The 22,793-nt window shown below is 41.7% G+C and overlaps 1 protein-coding gene across 5 annotated transcripts in view; it reads left to right on the forward strand.

The window, feature by feature from the left end:
• LOC100700286 (protocadherin-1) overlaps positions 1-22,793 on the forward strand; it is a 208,122-nt gene that overhangs the window by 140,124 nt on the left and 45,205 nt on the right. For 2 of the 5 annotated variants that reach the window (XM_025909693.1, XM_025909690.1), the window contains exon 5: positions 11,919-13,857. The exons of the other annotated variants lie outside the window; for them this stretch is intronic. In XM_025909693.1, the coding sequence (XP_025765478.1) occupies positions 11,919-11,964 (46 nt within the window). In that variant the 3' untranslated portion in view covers positions 11,965-13,857. Of the gene's footprint in view, positions 1-11,918; positions 13,858-22,793 lie in introns of those variants that run through there. 5 annotated transcript variants of the gene reach the window in all.

Below are 22,793 nucleotides of genomic sequence, written 5' to 3' on the forward strand. Positions count from 1 at the left end.
ACCCTGAATAAACCCTCACACTGGATGATAATGCCTTGACTCTGAATGCTGAACAGTAATCCCATAATGCCATGAAGTCATTTCATACGAATATATTTTCACAGCAGAATGTTCTGCAGTATTCTCGGGTAAATCCAGTCTTTCAGTGTGACCTCTGTTAGAGATACAATCAATAAAGTTACCTTCTTTAACCTGTTGTCTGACATCATAACCAAATATTTCTGATGCTGCTTCACCTGCGTGAACTCAATTAATCAATAACATTGGAGCCATTATGCTCTGACTCAATCACCGTTTCACAGGATGCTCAAGTGTTCGATGTGAAGCATGAGTCATCACGCTAACCGCTGAGCGCACACACAGAGCAGGATTTCTTCTGGCCTCTACACGCTTTAGATAACAGAGCCACTGAAGAGGAGGCGTTCACGTTAAAAGGACTGGGCTGGCAGGGGTTGCCGTGGTGACCTCTGCAAAGGCAGCCCTCCAAAAGTTTCATCTTCCTTTTTTTTTCACATAAAAAGATTTTTTCTGTTTCCCTTTTCTTTCTTTCAAAACTGGAGCGCGAGACGGTTGAACTCAAAAAGCTCGAGGAGATCAGACGGAGAAAGCAGCTGCCTAGACGGCGGCGGTCTGTGAGGGAATCGGGAAGTAAAAAAAAGAGTAAAGCGAGACTAACAAAGCAAGGTACGAGCCGTACCGCCGCCGCAGGGTCACAGTCGGTCCCGCCCCCAGACTGTGTTGTCTGTTAGTGAAAGGCATCAGTGAGGTCACAGCTCGGCTCATTGTCTGACTCCACTTTGCAGCTCAGCTTCAGTGCACATCCACACACAGTAAACGAAGAGCTGGCTTTGTATATTCGTGTGTGTGTGTTTCTGGGGAAGGAATTGAAGGGGGGAGTCGGGGGAGGGTGAAGGTGTATTGTAATATTGTATTTGTGGTCACACATGAGAAGATGTAGTTCACTTCCTGTTTCCCGTTCTTGCTAATTTCACAAGAAGGCTGGCCATGAAAGAGAAGAGCTGTAGCAGTGGTATTTATGACAGTGAGTACATGTACCGACTCTTGGGAACTTCGGACCAAGGATATGGCTGCACGTCTTCACATCTCACTGCATTTTCTGTCCTTCCAACATTTTGGACACTTAAGAGTCTGAAACCAGGAAGCCATCTGATTGGTCAAAAATGATTCTGCAGCACAACAGCAAGCACAAATGAACTTCCAGAGCATAGACAGTGGAAAACATGGACAGAGCTTCCAAAAAACAAGAAAAGATTTCCTGTCCTGCAGAAGTCTTTGGGAAACACTTTTCTGTTGAGTTTATGGACTAAGTCACTTATTTTGGTTCATAAAAAAATTAAGTCTGTTTGGCATGCTCATTGGCTAATGGTATAGGGTCAACAAATCATTATACAGAAATAGGCTTCAAAATGGGACTGGAAACCATGGGTGATGCCGTGGTAGCTACATTCATCTTTTATGTCATCTATGAGTCACACAGAAACAGCTTCAGCCTGCAGACCAAATATAAACACTAAATATAGCCACTGCGATGCCATTTATTAGTGTCTGGAATGTGAATTTTGATCATATTCGAGGAGAAGGTGGATTGGCAAACTGTCCTCTAGTGCCGCGGTCCCCAATCTCTTTTGTGCCAACGACCGGTTTATGTCCGACAATATTTTCACGGACCGGCCTTTAAGGTGTCGCGGATAAATACAACAAAATAAAACCAGTACCGACACCAAAAAAAGGATAATTTATTCATAACATATGAGAAAAGACACAGAGAAACTGAGTTAACGATAAAAACAATAAATATTTACCATGAAAACCATAAATTTCACACCCGAACCAAAACACTCGCGGCTCGGTACCAAACGACCCACGGACCGGTACCGGTCCATGGCCCGGAGGTTGGGGACCCCTGCTCTAGTGGCCAATTCACTGCATTTACCAGCATTCCCACATTGGCTTCATATTGAGCCCCAAACGTTCCTCCTTCCTTTCACGAGTCCTAATTTACTACTCCTATTGTCTGGTCTGCAAACTAGAATTACATAAAGAAACAGAAGATGCAGAGATGGGAACTGCTGTTCAATTTACTGAACTTAAGAGAAGTTCAATGATGAATAAAAGTTAGTCATACTTTGCTGTCTGAAACTTTTTGCACAATAGTCTGGCAGCTCTCAAAAAGTTAGAAATGTCAAAAATATAGAAACACAAAGAATGTGGGATCTTCCATTCATTCATTTTCTATGAGAAGTACTGAATCTCTGGAAAGGAGAAAAAATACCTCTCGCTGTGAGAGAGGAACATAAACCGATTGCGAGTCTGATAACCAATCATCATCTCAAGTTTTTTATGTGCATTAAACATAATTTATTTGAAAAGAAGAATATTTCTTAATATAACAGCTCATAATGAAAGAGAAATAACAAACGTAGACAAGAGTACTGGGAGGCTAGAGGCAGATGTCAAAAGCAAAAGAAAAAGGCTCATAGTGAGAGGCTGGACACTTGGACTGATTGTTTAGACAGAGAAAAGGATGTGCAGCAAATCAGAGTGATTAAGGATAGATGTGGAAAGAGAGTGTGCTGAGAACATGGAAGAATTATTTTAAAGGGCTGGTGAATGAAGAAAATGAGAGAGAGGATGGATGGAGGACAGTGAGTGAATCAGGATGGATGCACAGGATTATTAAGGAGGAATTGAGGGCAGCGGTGAAGAGGATGAGGAGTGGGAAGGCAGACCTGTGGAGGTATGGAGATGTCTGGGTGAGAGGGCAGTGGGCTTTTAAACCACATTGTTTAACAGTCCTGTGGAGTGAGAGGATGTGTGAGGAATGGACAACAAGATTTCCAAAAGCAAGCCTGATGTGCAGAACTGTAGTAACCACATAGGGTTAAAACATGAAGCTATGCGACTACATTACTAGTAACGTTTGATTGGTCTTGAATTTTCTTTTCTTTTCAGTCCCCCCCTTTGGTCGTCAGGCTCTTTGATGCACTCTCTCATGGCTGCACCCACCCTGCAGGCATGTGCTATAATGAGTTCAATACTTCTTATCATATGTTAAAACTCTACTAATAGGCTCAAGAAATGGCTTCTGCCTTTACAGCGGGGCATCTGAAAGTGTCCCCTAAACCATGTCCAGCTTTGTCTCATCTCACTCTGACTGGCTGAGTGTCTGTCTGTCTGTCTGCCATCAAGTGTTTGAGAAAAAAGAAGCTATAAGTCGAAGTGGGAGCAGAAGAGCTAAAAGTGATTTGACCAAAGGGAAAAAAAAAGAACGGAGAAGAGAAAGTGGAGAAGCGAGAGAAAGCAGAACACTTAAGAGAGAAAATCGACTTTGAAAAATGAGAAAGAGGGAGCGACGGGTCAGAGCTGCACCAATAAAGCGAAAAGAAAGATAAAAGATTCAGCCTTGGCAGGAGAAACTGAGGCGTTTTCCTGAGAGCTCTTCAGCCCGGTGGACACATCCAGCTTCCCTCTCCGCTCTCCCACAGCCATTTAACTGATTTAATTCTCCAAAATGGAGTCTCTCTGTCAGTCTGAGCAGTTTTTTTCTCTGCTGTCACATTTGAGACGCTCTCCTCAGCCTGTTCCACAGTAAATCTGTTTAACAGCAGCACATAAAAAAACACATAAATTCAACGGATGAGCTACGTAAAACAGCACAACAAGTATGCCAGAACCTAATAAAGACTGCAATACAGCTGACTACTGACAGTGTTATCCAATGCAATGCAATAAGCTAATGCTAACCGATGAGGTACTATGGGCAGACAGGCTGCAGACGACACCGAGAAAGGCTCAAGGCTGACAGACGGCGAATATCTGATGAGTCAGTCAGAGCTCATCGCTGAAGTTAAATTTAAAGCGACGCGGATAACTGGCCCAGTTCTCAAAAAAGTCCAAATAGGGGCATAATATGGAAATATTAGTGGGAATGTTAAAGAAATATGAAGATGAAAATCTGTTCCTGTGAGAATGTTGCTCTGCTGAAAAACATTCAATCGGATGGTTGTCTGCACATGAACAGGTAACTGTGTTGCGTCATGCTCCAAAACCTTGCAGGTTAAGTCTCCATTTGGAGACACGTCTGTTCAAAGTAAATATTTATTTGTCTTAAAAAGTGAAATCTGTCAGGTTTGGGACTTTGTGTTCACGTATTGTGTTTCCCACTAAGCGGGTAAAAGTTTACTTGTCTGCATCATTACGTTTTAAGGTTTGTTTGAACCTTCGCATGTTTGCGCCGATTTAGCTGGTCTCCTCTTCTTTACTTTCTATATTTTGGAAATTAAACCTCTGGCGGTTTAAGTCTCTGCACGTTGCTGGCAGCATTTCTTGCAAATTGAACCATTTAGTGAACTACCAGTCGAACTGCAGGAGTGCGGCACGTCGAGTGCAGGACAAAAGGACAGTTTAAAAAGGACAGGCCACTCAAACAGTCAGCAGACCCCACATGTGCAGTGTGTTTATTCTTTTGTGGACAGTATGAAAAGGAAGCCTGGAGCTGTGAATAGAGCACACTGCTGGATAGCGACCATTGCATTATCACAGGCCTGACAGACAGAGAGGGGTGTCGAGCCACACTGCCACTTTACTTACCACTGAAATTTCTCCTTTATGCTTCTATACGGTGCTTTTCATGCAGGTACGTGCCTTTCCGCCTTTTTATATTCTCCATTGTGTGCTCCTGCTGCTGCTGCTGCTGGAGACTCACTGGCTGGAGAATGCGCAGGCTAATGCAGAGAGCTCCTCTGCCTGTGTTGAGGCTGTGTTAAAAGGGGTCTTTATGTCAGTTCCCTCACCATCTGAAGTCCTGAGAGAGCCTCGGGGACGCCAGAAAACAGACTGCGAAAACACTCGGTAATTCATATTCACAGCTCGGTTTTGTGGGTAGATTTGCCTTTGATGTGATTTCCATTGTTAACCTGCTCATATAATAGGATCATGCTCAGAATTTTTCCAGGAAGAAATGATGACGATGACATCAAATAGTGCTTCAGTATGCCTAGCCTTGTGACCAATGAGCTCTTTTGTATCATTATTATATAATGTGTCCATATTATATAATGTGTGCTAAATAATACACGGCATATTTCACAGGTTGAAGTTTGAAGAAGGTTCTACTTCTTCAGTCACGATTAAACACCAGAAATATGGTTTGATAACTCGGTCGTACACTTGTAGATTTCTTAAAGGTATTTCGAATCTCACTTGCAGATAAAACATAGATTTCACGTCACTCCATTTCCTGTTTTTATTAAAGTATGTGTTAGGTCCCCCTCTTATGTCCAGACTGGGTATGTCCATCCATCCATCCATCCATCGTGAGTCCCTCAGCACTGCAGACATTATTTCTCTTTATCATCAGTGTTGAGTTTAATTAAGCCCCCGTTCTCCCCGATGCCTCCACACTCATCACTGAGAGTGCGAATCAGCTGATCGAATCTAACGGCCGGTGGCGTGGCGAACGGGGAAGTTTATCCACATATTGCCCAAGGGTTGCAGGGTTTTTTTTCTCTCCATCAAAACTCTTTGTTTTTTAAATTATTTTCTTAAAAGTGGGTCTGTATTTGACAGTCTATTCTGACACCTTGAATTTTGCTGGTCAGCTTACCTCAACAGATGTGAGTGTCCTTGTTGGAATGTCTTTTATTTGATTCCTCACATTTCTTTATGTGTGATATTTTTTTACTTTGCAGCGATTTTTAAATACCAACAATCTCCTGCAATCAACATGGACATGATTCTGTAGTGGAAATCATTGCACCGGCTTTTGAAACGCATCGTCTGCATCCACAAATGCATGATAATATAAAAATATGCAAAAATATAAACAAGATCTAGTCTCGGTCTGAGTGAAGCAGTGCTGAAAACTGTGGTTCGTGTCCTCTGGGCGAAACAGAAAAGGGGGACTTTGTGGCCAGTTTGAACCCAGCATGTATACTGGTGTGACCGGGTGATTTGTGAAGGCATCGTTAATACTGACTGATATAAACGGGCTTTGGAGCAACATCCAGATGACAATGACATTTTCTTCAGGAAAGCTTTGCTTATTTAAGCTCTATGATCCTAAAACATGTTTGATTTTTTTTAAACATCATGCCTTTGTAGTACTACCTCAGCTACTAAACTACTACCTGCAGTTCAGACCTGTCAATACTGATAACATTTGCTGTATTATTTAAATAAAAATACTACAAAGAAGACCCCAAACTGCTCAGCAGCTGTTAACAGAGATGCTGGAAGATTACCCAGCTTTTATTGATGTTGCTCATATAATAACCTTGGGTTTAAATGACATGCAAATCATTGTTTTCTGTTTTATTTACAGTAATAAAGTCATTAATTTCTAGTTTTAGCCAAGGGTGATTTTTGCGTGTTATAAGCTAGAGCTAGCAGGGATTAGCTTAGCTTAGCATAAAGACTGAAAACATCTGGAAGCAGAAAATTCTCCACATTTGCTATTTCCGACACTTTTTCATATGCAAATAAAAAAACTGAGTGGGATTAAACCTCAGAAGCTAAACTGGTTTTACATTTGGATTATTTCGTAGATTAATCAAACTGGATGTTGTTCATACATTTGCCACAGTTGTGGGGTAGAAACGGCTCTGTGTGGAGCACTCGATGGAGTCATCCGCCACTTGTTTTGGTCTTTGTGTTTGTGAAAGTGACCTCCTGCCTGCTCTCGCTGCACAGTGACCTCTGACCTCCTCTGAAACACAGGAACCGCGTCTTCATGTTGAAAAGAAAACAAAGAAAAGAGGAAACAAACACCTGCGTGCACTGACTGCATATAAAGTAGCTCTGGGTAAAAACATATAATTGTAAGTCGTCCTTGAAGGATAAACACATATTTATCATTTTCACAGCTTTTATTAGAGCAGGGTAGGACAGAATGCAGATATTGTTCCGTATCTTTTTCAGAGTAAAGCAAACAAGAGGACTGCGGAGGTGTTTGGTGAGTGGCATGTGCTCGTTCTCAGAAATTCATTTCTCACAATTTGCTGGAAGGCCAGATAACATATTTATAATATTCATAACTACGACACCTGATCTTTGACTTTCTACTTTCTGCTGTTGGATTTTTCCAAGTCATGCCAGGAATCTTTCTAATTTTATTTAGTGCTTCAATTGCCGGGCCTTTTTGTCCTTCTGGTTAACAACTCAAAGTTAAAGAACAAAAGCAAAAATCCACCACTCTCCTCTCTGGAATATTTTCAATAGCCTTTAGTCGAGGTTTGAATGTTTGACTGTTTGAAGCTTTGTTCTCAGAGGAAGGCTGGTGTTGAAATGCTCGAGAGAGTTTTGTGTTTTTAACTTGCTCTTTGAACAGATGGATTGACTTAAGGCTTCATAACCTCTCTCTGTGAACAGAACCTTGGTGTTTGTTTGCCCAATGAAACTCAGTTTATCCACAGTAAGCAGCAAGGGCAACTATCTTGACTTTATAAACTCATAAAGCGCTGCATGCTTAGTCTGCACCAAAGTGGAGGACAGAAATTTCAGAAGACGAACTCTTTCACTTTGCGGTTCAACAGCCTGATTAGAGGCTGTGACACAGCCCCACGATGCCCCACGATCCGCGTCCCGCTGCGGTATTTATCCCTAATGGAACTGTGCGTTACTTTATTGTGTGCACGGTATATCAACTTGGATGGATCTTCCATCATTTTTCCCAAACATTAGCCAAACAAACCTCGTAAATCGTAATGATTTTGTGAAAATAGTCTACTTTAAAGAGCTTATTCAGTTCTAGTGGAATGAAATAATGAACTGTTTTCTTCTGCTTGTACCTGAAACGTGTGAGTAGATGGAGAGAAACGTCCCATCTTATCTAATTTTAATGCTGAAATGATAACTGCAATATAAGGATAAAAAAAACGAGGCGAAAGTTTCTGTTAAAGGGAGTTCTTCCTCCTGACTGTGACGACCTTTGTGTTTTTCACAGTATAAAGCACTTTGAGAAATTCAACTGAATATTGTATTGTATTTTATCGCCAGTCTCAATATTTTGAATTCATTTTAATTTGTTGTTTTCCAAGCTGAATTTCTAGTGGATACTCATTTAATAAAAAATCTAATTTCAGCTCTTCTATCATTTTTTTGATGTTTAATGACATCTTACTCACTGGTTAATTTTTTTTTGCCTTCCCATAATCCCCTTGGTTCTCTGATTGGAGGGCCACTCCAAAAGTGTTAAGGAGACATACTAGGTCAGGGTGGCTGATGTGTATGTGGCGCATCCAGTTTTGTGGCTCCAGTACAGCCACAGTCTGATGACCAGTGAGCACCTCCTCTGCTGTAGTTTGAGTTTAAGAGCTTTGCTAAAGGGCACTTTAAATGAAGTGAGGACAAGTGGCTTTCTGTTACTTTCCAGGGGCAGATTTTTCAAACCACTCCGTTAAAGATCATCTGCACACGTTGCATGTTGCATTGTTATTGGGCAAATGTGTAATTTTGCACAAGCATCCAGTTTTGAAACTCTGTACTTTTATAACTTTGATAAAAAGATTAAAAAATGGCAGCTGTCCTTTAAAAGCTCATCTTTTAAACACAAGGTTCAGTAATGATCAGCTTCCTGTTAGCTTTGATTGCCTTTCACAACCTTCTTGTTCAGATGGTTGCAAAACAGAAGGCTACCTGTGAATTTAGAGTATTTTAAGGCCAATATGCAAAGATTGAGAATGAACATCCAAGCTCAAGGCAAATGTATTTTTTATTAATATGTTTTAATCACTTGAACATTTTTAATTATGATTTTAAAATGTCCTTAAGGCTTTATTACTTGCAGAAGAGAAATATTTTGTGTGTTTTGTGGGTCATTTTAGACACTTTGCCACAAAATTCTACAGGTCATGATTCATACCTTTGCATAGACTGAAATTCACTTTGAACAGAACATAACAGGGAAATACTAAATGACCTAAAACAGATCAACTATTTTTTATAAGTTCTAATAATATTTTTACTGACTGATTCTGAGCTCAGTGTACGATTATGAATTTTTCAATCTAGGATTAAATTATAAAGAACGTTGGAGTTACATTTTAAGCTAAAAGACCAACCTGACCTGCCTGTTTTAGAGCTACACATTCCAAATTAAAGTCCTATTTATAGACTCATGCAGCTTAAAGGCCAAGATCTTCTGCACCTTTCAGCACCTGTCAGGTCTTCAGGCTTCAGTCTCTATGCTCCAAACAACACTCGTAGCATTTCACATTCTCCCGCATAAATGTTAACCCATGCTAAAATTACATACAGTATCTGCCTCGGAGCCTTGTGTAACCTAGCTTTGATTCAGCGCTGTTGTGACCCACTTCTAGATCAATGACATCTGGAGGAGGAGAAGGTGGCAGGGAGGAAGGGAGGGAAGGTTGCTGAGAAGTGCTGATGATGTCTAACAAACGCGCCCGGCGGGAGGTAACCTCTGGAGCAGGTAGCGTGGAGGAGGCGCTAAACGAGAACGATGTCCAACTGTGTCTTTCATTATGAACAGATGCTGCCATGATGGGAGGGAGGAGGGCGAGGAGGCAGAATTCAAGAGGAGGAACAGGGAGACTTCCTCCTTAATTCAAGGAGGAGAATGTATTAATAAGAAGGAATGGAGAGGAAAGAGCAGGAAGATCAAGGAAAAGAAAGGAGTGCGTGAGGTGAAGAAGAGCTAACAATCCAGAGGGGGAGCTCTAGGAAAAGATGAAAAATGTACCGAGCAAGAAAATAGAATAAAAAGAAAGAGAGAGATGAGGAAGACCTTACTTAGAGACTGTAATCCCTGAAAAGTGCAGCAACACCTCTGGCCATGGATACAGTCTTTTGTGTACACATTAAATATCGCACTTCACTACTGTTAAAATCTGAAGTCACACGCAGGATGGAAGGAATGCCAGATCACAGCACACTGCAGCCAACTGCTGCAGCGCATGTGTGTGCACGTGTGTGTGCAAGCGTGTGTGCACGTGTGCGTGTTGGTCTATACGTTCCTCCAGGTTTATTGTACAGCTTGATTCAGCCCGATTCATTACTTGAAGGTCACTAATGCCTTGTCACATAAACACACACCCACAGTGTACTGAATTAAATGTTCATAATACTGTGACTGTAGCAGACTATTGAGGCGCATTCAGGTTGAACAAGAAGAGATTTTTTTTTTTCAGCGTTGACCTCCAGACGGCCGTCTGAGTTTATTCACCTCAAACAACAATGAACTTACTGCAGAGATGTTAGCTGTATCTAATTCTGTTTATAAGCCTTTATATTCACTTTTGATGGCATTATAAGTGCCTTAATATTGAGCCTGAATGGACCTTTGGCCATTCTCAAGCAGAGCAATCTCGGGTAATTGTGTAGTTGTAAAAGTAAAGCAATCCAATGAACTTCAGCTACCACATTTACAATAAAAGTGATTATAAGTTGGATTATAATTTAAATGTTTGTTATTTTGCATGTTTTTATTAGGATTATCATGATTATTATGACTGTTTATTATAAAGTATATACAGTAAGAACTCTGTGCAGAAGTGCATATGGTGCAGTTGTTTACACATTCGCTTAAAAAGCAAAAGATACCCAGTTTGTTCCCAGCAGGAGATCAGATCCCTTTGGGGTTGCATCAGGAAGGACATCCGGCATCAAACATGTGGAGCTTTCCGCTGTGGCGGTCCTTTGTCAGTGAGGAAGCAGCCAAAAGTAGCTTTATGTAGAGATACGCAGAATTAGTTCTAGATAATTATAAAGACATAACGGCACGAGCAGTGCTGTAGGAGGGGCTCCGGAGTCACACCTGTAAACAACCTGTCCACATGGCTAGCTGACAACTGCAATGCAAGTGAGCTGTGGCTCTGTGAGGCCTCTTTCTGTCACTGTATTCACAGGTACCTGAGATATCAGTAATGAGGATCAGCATGCATGCTTGCAGAAACACTGCATGTAAAGAGGCAGAAATGTTTGGAGGGGCATTTGGATCAGAGCTGTAGACATGGGCTACACCAGAGTGACAATAATCAAACACCCTGAGTGCAAAAGAATAGGCAGCCATGAGAGCATGGACAGCTGCAGCAGCCTTCTCCCAAATTCCTGTTTTATCCACACCATCTCAGGTGAGGACATTTAGCACAATGATGCAAAAGTGCATCTCTATGAATCTTCAATATTTCTTTGTACAGAAAATTCAAAGCCAAAGACTCACAAGCTGCCAGTAATAGTGTAATCATTTAAATGACTGAGGGTGCAGTGCATACGTGTGCATTCATGCAGAACCAGGCCTGACAAAAATGTGCAAAAACGAACTCGGTCTATCTGACAGAACAATTAGCAAACGTTAACGTGAGCCTGTGCAAACCTCGGCTCAAGATAGCCCAAACTATGTTTTCTTTATTATTATTACTTTATTTAAACTGCTCGTTAACAGGAATTAAACTTTTAAATGAAATTGGAAGCTAGCTTATCCAATTAGCCTGTCCCAAACTGTCATGGCTGACTAAATGAACAAAGCTCACATAATCTTATGTATTTGTGTCTCGATTTATAAAACATGTAGTTTCGTTTCTGAATTTCTGTTCATATCAAAACGGTTGTTTGATTGAATCCAATGTGACCACCGAGACTCAATAATCTGGTCTTTTTTTAAGAGCTGTATATAACTGTGACCGTGTGAGTTCATGAATGGTGCACTTATTATTTTTAAAGATATTTTCAAACTGATCAGTGAATTCATTTTGCGTATTTTGCCCCTACATTTTTTTTAATTAGCTTCCTTTTTTAAGCATCATTTTTCCTTCAACCAGCTTTCAATTACTCCTACGTTTTTTGGCATTTTTTTCTCATTTCTGAGACATTTTGCATGGAATGTGATATCTGCGTTGCGTTACCTGAGGTGTAAGACGTCCATATCTATCCTCTTGTAGGTGGAGCGTCGTCAAGCACCCAGCCGGAGAGGGGGGCCGGACATAAAAGACTGCCTTAAGACAAAACTAAAGACACAAAGAGCATCTAAAGCTTCTTTTTTTTCTCCTTGAATTTACAAAAAGAAAACCGATTCAGTCCTCAAGCTTTTTTGTCTCTGCTGCAGTTCTGAGGATTTTTTCTCTTCCCTCCTTGCCTGTGGTGGTTGTGAACTGCTTTTTTTGCTTCATGTTTCACTTCGTACAAGTTCCCATCGAGGAGAATCAAAAAACACAAACCTGATTAAAGAAATATTTTTTGGTTGGAGAAATTTTCCCGAATAACGAAGAGTTAATCATCTTTGGTTCCTCTGGGATCTTTTTTTCGTTTTTGTCCCTCCTTGCCCTCGGTAGGTCACTTTTTTGGGGAGCGGATTTGTACCTTTTCGCCTACGCTGCACTGTTCTCTTTGTGGATGTAACTGACGCCTAAGTGGACTCGTCACGATCGCAGTGGATTATCGGCTCTCCACCTTTTGTGGGTTTTTGCTCTTGTCGCCTCTTTTTGTCAGCTGGTTTGAAGCTTCTTCTCTGTGTGAGAACTACACATTGTTTCCCAAAAGTCACATTTTAAGGGCAACTTATTGACCTTTGTTTCCTTTTTCTGTAGCCCCGGTGCCTGGAGTTGATGAGTGACAGTCAGGGTTCGGAGGACAGGGTGACTGGCAGATAATCAGCCAACCTGCTTTCTCTCACAGGCCGACAGAAAGGCTTGTTGGGGTGGACAGGAACTCACTCCTGCCACTCCACTTCCTTTATAATTGATTTAGAATTGACTGGCCACACTCTTACATTCAGATGTCCTCTTGTTTGTCTTGTAAACTGGAGTCAGATGATAAAATGAAAATCAGTTTAATCTATGTTTCCAGTGTAGAAGTTGAGCCGAAAAGGAAAAAGATGATGCATTAATTCATTTTTTTATTCAGGTTACTGATAAAGTTACAGGTCATTAGGTTAAAATTCAGAGAAAAATGAAGCAAATCTTTGTATAATAACAGATTTATTAGAATTTATTGATTCTTTCTTCTTTTTTGCACGTTTGATTTCTGTTTTATCAAATGAAACATTTTTAGTAAAGTCAATGGACTTATTTGAAGTTTATGAGCATTTTCTTATAATTGGTTGATGAATTCCTGAACAACCTTTTGATGGAATTAAACCAGCAGCTTTGTTCTGCTTCCAGTCGCTGTGCTGAGCAAACGCCATCATCCTGTATCTTAAAACCAGAACTATTATTATTATCTAAAGAACTACAAGCACCAAAAGATAACTGATAACTTTATCATAGTATATACTGTGTCGCAATACATGAATATTCAGACGCAATCATTCTGTCGTGATCTCTCTGTTTAAATTCTGCTGCTGCTCCATATCCAAACCACAGTCAGCTCCACCTCCTCCTTTACCCCTCCTGTCCAAAAAAGCTCATTTTAACAACAAATAGCTTGGACATTATCTTTTTTTAGGCCATTTAAGATTTAACTGCCAGTGAATCCTGTCATTCAGGCAGTTAGACTCCTTATCGACCTGGTAATCAAATCATTAACGACTGAAGCTCTTATTGACCTGCCAGTCAGGCTTTTCTTTCTTGTATCTTCCAGTAAATAGACTTGTGTAGGACTCAGCTGGTTGGTTAGTGCTACAGCTTAGTAACAAATGAATAACTACCGATCAAAGCCTGGATTATTTGTTTGTAAGTACAAAAGTGTGTTTATTCTGACTTATAGCGGTATGTTTATGGGATATAAAGTTGTAAAATGGTGTATGAATTTGAATATTTGTAGTGATCACTGGTTTGCTGTAGGAATCCAACAGAGCAGCTCAGTGGCCTGCTACTGTACCTGTGAATGTACTTTGTATTCAGAGGTTTTTATTAAAATAAATAAGTGATGATATCATGTGCCGCAGCTTTACTTTCTCTTTTTGTCTGTTTTCTGCACGTCTGAAGCCAAAAGTGACACACACACACACACACACACACACACACACACACACACACACACACACAGAAAGTTTGCTCATGTTCCTGAGCACCTTGTATGAGACATCTTAACGTATCTATTTTCACGGGAGACCTCAGCGGGGATATCATATTGACTTTGCATCCAAAGTTTTAATTGCACAATTATGTATCATCTCAAGCTGCTTGATTATTGATCGTGGAAAGCATAAACATGTTTGCAGTGTTGATGAGTAAACCCTCTCTAATGAGCCTGCACTTAGTAAACTAGCTCATGTTTCTACATGACTGTTGTGGAATCTAAAATAAGGCCCAATCTTCTTAAACCTTTCCAAAATATTGATGATTATCCCTAACTTATTGACTTCATTAGAAGGCATCACCTTGGAGAGTGTACTGAAATGTTTCTCCTACTTCTAAGTGAAAGGCGTGAGTTCTCACACCAGTACAAAGACGGGGAACTGTCCGCATCCGTCTCATCAAGTTAAAAGAATTTCAGCTGTTGCGAAGATCCAACATGAGCTGGTTTAAGTTAGATCAACAGGTTCAGTCAACTCAAGATCTAACTTTTCCCACCATTAGTTGCGCTGCAAGAAAAACTCATGGTGCAGTAATCTGAATATTTGGTATCAGTGTAACACTGGCTCCGTCCTTTGAGGGTTGTGATGCTGCGCTGTGGGCTATTGTTTCATGTACCACACGACCGTGAGGGATAGGGATGGACTAGTTCGTCGTTAACGTGGCCCATTGGTTCATAAAGAGTCGACCACTGGGGCTGATGCTTGATATAGACCTGTTCTTTGACCTTAACTTTCAGTGTTTGTTCTGGCGATTGAACAGTTTTTAAGAAGAAACTCAGAGGATCAAAGGTCAAAGGATGTGAAATGCAAACATTTCCGAGCGTTCAAATCGACCTGGAGATGAAAAGAAAAGGACAGCGACTCAGAGCGCTTAGTCTTTTTTATCAGTATAATTAAATATCATGCAGTCACTGAGGCTTCACCGCAGTGAAAATAGCTTCGTGTGTGTGTGTGCACGTCTGTGCGTGTGTGAAGTTTCTGTGAAATGTGTGTCGTTGCAAACTTTTTGAAGTTTGTGTCTGCTCACTCAGGTACGCTGCTGTCATTTTCTGACTAATTTTCTCCTTCAGTGACAGCTCTACACCTGGTTACACACACGCGCACAAACGCACACACCCCTCTGAGCCCATATACGTGAGCTGCTGTCACTTGGACTATGTGACTAAATTTCTATCAGCTATTAAATCCAGCTATACCGTGCCTGTGAGTGCACAGTTGAGTATTCAAGCTGACTTTAACCTCTTGAGAATCCAGAGATTTGAACCCGAGTGGGGTCACTGATCTCCTGAACTCTGGTCCACCTACTGTAGGTGCTGTTTACGTTCAGCTCAGGTCAGAAAAAAGAGAACAGCAAGAAAGACGAGAAACAACTTAAGGATGACAAGCAGTTGATTTATCAGCCGTAAACCATCCACAGCTTTGCACAGGTCACTGACATCATTCATTAATCAGGTCCATGAGTTTTAGGTCTGACTTTCCATGGTATGTAAAACGTGCAAAGTAGTTTTTTCCCTGTTTTAGATCAAACTGATGCCATGAAAAGATTCATATTATATTTTTTGAATGTCTTTCCTTGAACATGAAGACAGTTTTGCACCAGTCTTATGTTACTGTAGGCTATTTACCTCACAGAATAAAACACCTGCAGGTGGTTGTTTTTGTGATTTAAAATAGAACTAAAGTCTTGCGTCTGGATGAGGACAAACTGCACTTTCCTTACAGGTCACACTCATATTATATTAGATTGGAATGAATCATTTTCAGCACAGAACTGAATATAATTAGTTAGTAAATAGACATGTTCTACATACCAATAAAAGCCAATAAAGTGTTGCTAAGAAAGCTGAAAACTGGACGTTTTTGGAAAATAGTACATGTAAAAATATGTCGGGAGTCCCATACATTGGTATATTTTTCTCATGTACTGTGGAGCTTTGCTTCTCACCGGTTTTACACACCGAGCACATTGTGGAAAAAATGACAGGAAATTCAGAATTTTTCAGATCTGAATTTGTCCTGTAACGTACATAAACACCCAAAAAATGCACTGCAAAAAAAGAAAGAAATGGAGTCGACATGAAGCTTGTCCTGATGTTTCTAAAGTAGAATAGCTAGAAACTGAAACTCTGGATTCACCCAATTCTCAGGAGAAGACAGCAGCAAGGAGATTTTCAGGAGTTGAAGCTGTTTCACGGCCGCTTTCGTCCATGTTTCAGAATGTCTGTGGGGCAGTTTGAGCTGAGGAAGCGGAGAAATCATTTCAGAGAGCAGATAACCTCGAGCAGCAGCTGTGTGTCTGAGGTCAAATAGGATTTCCATCATCAGTGCACTTGTTTCCGAATGCTGTCATCTGATTGGTCAGAGCTGGTTACTTGCAAACAAAAATCTAACTTGGTCAGAAAAAATAAGCACTGCAAAGTCGTCCTGTGAAATTTGGCTGCATTAAGAATACGCGAGTCCGAAATATATTTTAAACGCAAACTTTACGCGTCCGGTGTCTGAAGAACTTTACACCATGAATAAGCCTCAGCTATAAAAGCTCGATGAAGCTGTAAATATTACATATTCCATGTATTCCACATGTTTCTGTGGCTGGTTCTGTACAAAAGAGCATCGGCACATGTTCTCCCTCAGTTATTACATAACATGAGCTAAAATTTACATAATTATCTAGCCAACCAAAAGTGACAACCATATGTGGTTTGGCCTTTCGACACACTCAGCTGGAAAATCCACGTTATCTCTCTCTGTAGACTCTCACCATTTGTTGAGCTACCGCTGGTATACTGGCCTGTGATTGGCTCAGCTGTTTCCATCCAGTAATCTGACTAGCTGAGAGCAAAATGAATCTTCACTGCACCTTTGAATGTAACACCAGCGAACTCACACAAACCAGAATCGCAGGTGCACCCAAGATCTGCCGCTTTGCACGAGCCACTCTCTCATTTTTTTTACCTCGGCGACCGAGGCTCGCAATCTTGCAAGTCGAGCGTGTGAAAAAGACCAGGATTAATCAGTTTACCGCCCCACCAGAGAGAGGACACGCTGCCTTAATAAGTAAATATGAATAAGCTTGTAGAGTTTGGAACAGACCATTAAAAAGTCAGAGAGAACATGGACCAAAGTGAAGCTCGAGGTGTGTTTGGGTTCAAGTGAGAGGATCAAGGAGATGTCACGAGTCGTTTTTGGATCAGATCCAATTATGTGTGGCTGATAGCGGCGTGTGTGTGTGTGTGTCGCCCTGGAAGTGTTTCACAGTGTGGTCTTTTTACCTTATCTTTTGTGGTAAATAGACTGCTAAAGATGTCGTGCGTGTTTTGTTTTTTTTTTGTTTGTTTTTTTGTGCGTGTGAGAACCAGTCCATACTTGGTGCCGCTGTTATATTTTAATTAAAGCCGAACAGCAGCCTTAATTACTGCCATGATAAACAACACCTCCTCTCTCTCTCTCTCTCTCTCTCTCTCTCTCTCTCTCTCTCTCATCAAAGCACCGACAAAGCTTCCTCAGATGTACACACACACACACACACACACACACACACACACACACTCAAAGCCTGCGGTCGGTCTCGGTGGTGCAGCAGAACTGTGTTTATGGCTGTTAATGAAAACTGAGGCCAGAGTCCCAGAATCCCAACGCTAATCACCATCTAACTCTCTGGACAGGAGAGGATGGAGGGAGAGAGAGAGATGAAGGGTGGGAGAGGGAGTTTTTAGAGACCACGACACATGAGCGTGTTCATGTCTGTACATGCAGAAACAGATAAAAAGTGGAGGTGCAGTCATCCGTCAGTTTGCTATGATTACACTGCTCGCATGTATTGCGAGCGTCTGCTCAGATTACTCATCTTGTGGGGACCCGTCTTCCTTCTGAGGACGAAAATCTAAAGATCCCACAACTCAGTTACTCTGGTTTACAATAGTTAAGGGCTAAGTTTAAGCAGTGGTTATGGTTAAAGGCAGCGTTAAGTCCTCTGAAGTGACAGAAGCACAACTGTGTGTGTGTGTGTGTGTGTGTGTGCGTTTATGTGTGTGTTGGTGCAGAATCGCAAAGGAAAAGTCTAAAAAAGTCATGAGCCCCGCAAGCACAGCTCAGTCACTTTTGATTCATCGATAAACACACCATTAGAGAACGAACCCTAGCAAACTGGTTGGTGACAGTGGGGAGGAAAAACACGTTCTGTGTGTGACAGCCACTGAAACACTGAAACATTTCACCTATCACCTCGGATTTGGTGAGAGATGGTCTGAGGCAGGACTAATGTAAGGATTATGTTGCAAGACAAAAGGTCGTCACAGTGTTTGCATGCAGGGTTAATATTTATGCACTGTTTTCAGGTGTTAGCTGTGGATGAGAAATTAGCGCTTGTCAGAATGCGAGGCCCTGCTCTGCTGTTTTCACACAGAGAATCTGAAAATAACCCAGAACAGAGAGTTTATTAACCACACACAGACTCACTGAGCTCAAACAGGCTGGAGAAAATGGACCATATAAAGAGACACGAGCGCCCAGAGAGCACTGCGAGTCTGAGCGGAGAGGGCAGCTGGGAAACACTGAGATGTACTTCCTCCTCCTCTGAGACGAATATTCCTCGTGGCAGGAAGTAGTTTTTCCTCACATTTCCACATTTCAATGACAGAAAAAAAAATTTATTGCCCAAAGCAAAACTACGAGTTTAATTTACTTCATCTCATACGCTCTACCACACATTACATACCACAAATAAGTGCTATCATTCTGACTCCACATACAGTATAAACTAATAACCATCTGTAACCTGTTAACTGACGCCACGCTGCGTTTCATCGTGGCAAAATGTCTTCCTGGAGACACCCACTGTGGCAGGAATGATCACAAAGGCAGTGCTGAGTGCTTTGGCCGGTGTTTATATGTCTGACTGTGGACACATTTGGTCCTCAGTGAGACGCAGCAACACTTCACTGGTGTGTAGTTCAGATCAAAATGATTGTGTTGATTTTAAACATAATAAATGAGCCTGTGGCTGTTATCCACTTTATTCCTTCTCACCTTTTTAAATGATATTGGTGGCTGGTGTGATTCCATTACTTTGTCTTGGTTAGCCTTAATTAAAAAAAACTCCACCTTCGTCTTGTTGTTGTTGCACGAATACTTTGATTGGATGTGAACATTCATCCATGAGATCACTTCTGTGCAATAGCTGACTGAAGCACCAGTCTTTGGAGCCTTTGATCAGCTTGCACAGATGACATCATTTTTATTTTATATTGTATTATTTGACTAAAATCTTGAATCTGGAACCATTTGTATTTATTGAAGTCATCAGGTGGGTATATCATGCATCACATTGTAATGACAGAAAAGGGAAGCAGCTAAAGTTTTAGATCACCCATTTTTTAACAGCAGGAGCTGTTTTGTTGCTCTGGTAGGAAATGATTTAAAATGATTTAACACCTTTTAAATCATGACGCTCCAGAGTGTCAAATCCTGACATTGTGCCATAAACGTGACATGGCTGCTAAATACAGCTGGACCTAAAGGTCATTAACGGTATAACATAACGTGAACCTCTCCTGCCTTATACATTTAGAAGCAATTTATACTTTCCTTGCCTGAAGAGGGCGACATTCACAGCCCTGAATCACCCGTATTGCGTCTTCATGTTGGGACTATTTTTATTGTAATGCAGATATAAATCATGTTGCTTTGGCAGTAATGTTCCTCAGTTTGGATGCCAAAAACAAGATTTGATTGGATCGAGCCGAGGTCACGATTTCAAACCCATTTCTAATAAAGAAAAAAATCTTCGACTGAGTTTGTGGATGAAGAACTTCTGAGACTGTAAAGTATCGTCTGCTGCATTCTTTCAAAGCTCAACCAGACTGTTTCTGTTAGCAGCAAGCCAGCGCGCGCGCACACACACACACACACACACACACACCTACAGGTACACACAAACAAAAGAAGACAAAGATACAGAGATTCCAAATAATTACTGAGCCCAGAAGTCTGCAGCAGCACAGAGCCAGCAGTGCTTCAGTGTCCGAGCTGTGTGTACGTGTGCGGTGTGTACCTTAATGAGGAGAAAGAGGGCAGACTGGTTTATAGAGAAAACCTTCCAAATCCCATTACTGCACTGGTTAGTGTATGTGTGAAGCAGTGCATCATCGTATGTGTACTGGACTGTGTAGTATTATAGGGTTCTCGTGTGTGTGTGTCTGCATGTGAGTATTTACAGTAAAGTCTCTGTGTTGTGTGTGTGTCCCATTCTGTCCTCAGTAAATAGTAACTTCTCATTAAAGCTTTCCGCTCTGCTGCCGGCGAACGCCGAGTCCTGGAACCTGGATAATCCACTCCCCAACGCGTGCACACACACATGTACACCTACGCACACACAATATACAGTATACACATGAACACAAGTCTTACCAGCCTGCTAACTTACAGTCCTTATATCAAATCTAACTATCTATTGATACATAAAAAAATGTATTAAAAAACAGGGAAAAAGAAGTGAGGAAGTTCCAGAGGAGGAGGAGGAGGAGCAGGAATAAAGAAGGAAGAGGAGGAGAAGCAGAGGGAGTGGGTGTATTTGTTGGTTTAATCCTCTCCTATTAGCGGCTCCTCTGTGTGCTGTAAGGATTAGCCTGTTGTCTGAGCTCCAGCAGGTCGGGGAGCAGGGGGCTGTAGCCTCCCCAGCAGCCCAGCCAGGAGCCTCCGACGACGGGCATAGCGACCCACCGCAGGCCCGCTCCTCCCCACCTCCGCCCTTGAGCTCAGAGAGGATTCGGCATTAGTTTGTTTGTTCAGAGCCTGGTGCTGAATAGTCAATGAGGTGATGGATGAGAGTGCGTTTCCCTGGGCAACAGTTTAGAGGCCCTCCCCTCAATTAACCTCTTGGCATGGCTCACACGCACGCGCAAAGAAAAATCACACATGCGCACGTATACCGGAGATAACTTGCGCATTGATATGCAAGATCCGAAGTCATACAGCCCATGCACAGATCAGGTCAGGTTGTGGCTGCTGCTCATAATTCAAAGCACACAGGCCAACATGCGCACACACATACACACAGCAAAATGCGCAGCTTAGCGGAGGATGCTGTATTTACAATTCGGGTCACACAGGCAGAGATAAAAACACACTGAGGCGAACACGGGTCAGTGGTGCTACTGGTGCTTCTAATGCAGAGCACACTCCCACACACACACACTCACACTCACAAAGTTTGAGGACAAGGCATTACTTGTGATGTTTATAATGCCAAACACACACACGCTGTCCATTCACAAGACAGTAGATAAGCTATAAAGGAAACAACAGGGAAAGAAACCTGCCTGAACTTCATGTTTCAAAAATGTTTTACATTTGTTTAGTTGCCTTTGTGTGATTTACGTCTGCCGTGTAAGCGGACAGCTGAGCCGTGCCTTTGGTGTAAATTCAGGCTGATATTAACTTTGTATAACCCGAAGCATCTGATTGGTGCATTAATGGGTGTGGTTGAGCCTGTGAGGCAAAACGAAGGGAGAGAAAGTGTGTGATGGACTGCAAACGGCACGCAGGCAGGCCAGCTTTCACATCACATTATATCACCCCACTGTGTTTATGTGTGTGTGGGATGGTTTGAGGAGATGTGCATGAGTGTATACGTGCATTAAAATGTTTCTGTGTGTAGTTTTGTGAAGAAAGGGGAAAGGGTTAGGGGACATGACTGTGTGTCTGCTGCATGACTGTGTGCGTGTGTGTGTGTGTGTGTGTGTGTGTCCAGGGGGGAGATCTTCTTCTGCTCCAGTTATAGCGGTCAGACACCAGCACAGTCCTCCACGGTCCACTTCCTGTCCATTTCCTGTTGACCTCTGACCCCTGCTGGATGAGTTGAGGTCCTGAGGGTTGTACGGTTGGTGTGTGAGTGTATGTGTGTAAAGGAGGTTTTTCAGATAAATAAAATAAACAAAAGCATAAAAATATACCCACGTGAGTGTGATATCACATAAGTCATGCGATGATTTAATATTATCTGTATACATTTCCAAATACATCATAATCCATAAGTCACTGAGCTCCACTCTGTGGGATTAAACTATTAAAAGCACATTAGTGAGCCGCAGTTTGGCACTGGGTGGCATGTTCCTTCATTAGCATAAACACACACTGTTATACACACCCCGTACTCGCTAGAGCAACAAATGTGAATTAAAATGCAGCTGAAAACAGCCCCAGTAACATTTGTTTGAGTAACCCTACTTACTCAAATAGATGCGTGTTAGGCTGTTTTAAGGATATTGTTTAAAGGAAGGGACTTTTTTAAAGGACCTTCTCCTGGCTCTTTGCCTTATTTATGCTATTACAATGCAATATGCTTATAATAAAGCATCTGCAGCCCCATTTTAAAAGAGAATCTACAGACTATTAAGGCATAACATTAAAACTAGTGCTTAGCATTGTGTAGGACCTCCTCGAGCCACCAGAGCAGCTCTGAGCTATTGGAGGAAGAATGTGGCACATTTGAGTGCTGTGGTGTTTTGCACCCAATAATGACAGGTGAGAGATCCCTGGTTCGATCCTGGAAGGTGTCCAGTGGATAAATCTGTCAAATCAAACATGCAGAGCTGCCCCTTGTGGTAAGCAAGCAAAAAATAGCTTTCTAGGGTATTTACCATTGTGGTAGCTTTTGGAGGTCTCTGTACTCTGAGGAGTGAACCTGTGTATACAGCTCGTAATGTTTTGTGATGGTAATGTCACTTATGTTGCGTCCATGTGGCTTTACAGTGAGGCTCCCAGTGTTCTGGTTTAGCTAGTACCTGATTAAGACTCCTGT

The sequence above is a fragment of the Oreochromis niloticus genome, linkage group LG2 (genome assembly GCF_001858045.2).
Source record: "Oreochromis niloticus isolate F11D_XX linkage group LG2, O_niloticus_UMD_NMBU, whole genome shotgun sequence".
Classification (NCBI taxonomy): domain Eukaryota; kingdom Metazoa; phylum Chordata; class Actinopteri; order Cichliformes; family Cichlidae; genus Oreochromis; species Oreochromis niloticus.